The 1959-nt window shown below is 39.8% G+C and overlaps 1 protein-coding gene across 1 annotated transcript in view; it reads right to left on the reverse strand.

Annotated features, from left to right (window-relative positions):
* The window catches only part of LOC101350229 (cytochrome P450 3A21-like), a 189413-nt gene that overhangs the window by 146868 nt on the left and 40586 nt on the right, over positions 1-1959 (reverse strand). The window contains 1 exon segment of the mRNA XM_012558246.1: positions 10-69. Within this exon segment, the coding sequence (XP_012413700.1) occupies positions 10-69 (60 nt within the window).

Here is a 1959-nt window from a genome sequence, read left to right on the forward strand (position 1 = left end):
TTCCGAGGCCCAAGCCCAAAGGGGAGGAACACATAGGGTTCCAACCCCTTCTTGTTGTCCTTATTGAATCTAGTTACAGACAATGAGAGCATTACCAAGATGAGAAAGGAGAAGTATCTTTGCTTTTGGGCATTCATACAAATTCAAATGAGTGAAGGAAATTATTTGGTAAGCAAGGTTCACTGCTTTCTCCCCAGTGCCTGTTGTTGCATGCTGTTGAGTCAATTCCGACTCATAGTGACCTATCATGTTGAATGAGTGAATGAATGACTGAAAATACATGAATTAGTTCAACAAATGCTTATTTGAAACCTGTAATGTATAAGGCACTGTTTTAGGTTTCATGGGTGTTGTTTTGGATATCTCGTTCTGCTGTAAAAGAAATACCAAAGTGGGCGGTTTTAAAGAACATAAATTTATTTTCTTACAGGTTAGGAGGCTGGAAGTCCAAATTCAGGGTGCTGGCTCTAGGGAAATGTTCTCTTTGTGTTCTCTAAAGAAAAATCTTTGTCTCAGCTTCTCTGGTTTTCTTGGTGTTCCTCGGAGATATCCACGTGGCATCTAACTTCCCCCATTTTGTTTTCTTGTTTCATTCTGTGTCTAATCTGCTCTTTTTAGGTTTAAGACATGCCCTACACTGCTATGGTCTCATTAACATAACAAAGAAAACCCTATTCCCAGATGGGATTATGTTGTTATGTTGTGCCATAGAGACCCTACATAGAACAGAACAAAACATTTGCCTGGTTCTACACCATCCTCTCAATTGTTGCTGTGTTTGAGCCCATTGTTGCAGCCACTGTATCAATCCATCCCATTAAGGGCACTTTAGTCCCAAAGTGACATCTTTGCTTTTTAATACTTAAAACAGGTCTTTTGCAGATTGCCCAATGCAATACATCATTTGATTTCTTTCTTGTTTTCCTAAATTTTATTTATTTTTATTGTTATTGTTGATAATATAAACAGCAAAACATCCACCAATGCAATAGTTTCTACGTGTACAATTTAGTGATACTGATTACGTTCTTCGAGGTATACAACAATTCTCACCTTCCTTTTCTGAGTTGTTCCGCCCCCATTAGCATAAATTCACTGCCCCCTAAAGTTCCTATCTAATGTTTTAAGTTCCTGTTGTCAATTTGATCCCATATAGATAGTTCTTAAAAGAGCATAATGCTCAAAACCAAAACCAAACCTGTTGCCGTCGAGTCAATTTTGACTCGTAGCGATCCTATAGGACAGAGTAGAACTGCCCCATAGAGTTTCCAAGGAGCGACTGGTGGATTCGAGCTGCCAACCTTTTGGTTGGCAGTCAGGCTCTTAACCACTGCACCACTAGGGCTCCCATAATGCTCAAGGCAGACCGTTTTTACTAGTTAAGCTAAACTACTGCTTGGTTTTAAGATGACTTCAAGGGATATTTTTAGTTAAGGTTTAAAGATTATCTCAGTGCAATAGTTTCAGGGCTTCAGCCCCCCTCCATGGCTCCAGAAAGTCTAGAGTCCATGAGAATTTGAAATTCTCTTCTGCATTTTCACTTTTTTGATCAAGATTCTTCTATGGAATCTTTAATCAAAGTGTTCAGTAATGGTAGCCGGGCACCATGCAGTTCTTCTTAACTCACGGCAAAAGATGCAGCTGTTCATACAGGCAATTAGCCACACATTCCATTTCCTCCCCCTATTCCTGACTCTCCTTCTTCCTCTGTTTCTTCAGGCAAATAGAGAGAAATTGTTGTGCCTTGGATGGCCACTTGCAAGGTTTTAAGATCGAGCACTACGCAACGGATTAGAAGGTAGAATAGAAACACTAAACACATTATTAGGCCAATTAACCGGGATGTCCCATAAAACCATGACCCTAAACTTCCAAACAAAGGAACCAAACCCCATGAGGTGTTTGGTTGTACATAAGCAGCCTCAGCAGCTACTCTTTCTTTTTTTTCCTTTTTTTCTC

This window comes from Trichechus manatus, unplaced genomic scaffold, assembly GCF_000243295.1.
Source record: "Trichechus manatus latirostris isolate Lorelei unplaced genomic scaffold, TriManLat1.0 scaffold00151, whole genome shotgun sequence".
Taxonomy (NCBI): Eukaryota; Metazoa; Chordata; class Mammalia; order Sirenia; family Trichechidae; genus Trichechus; species Trichechus manatus.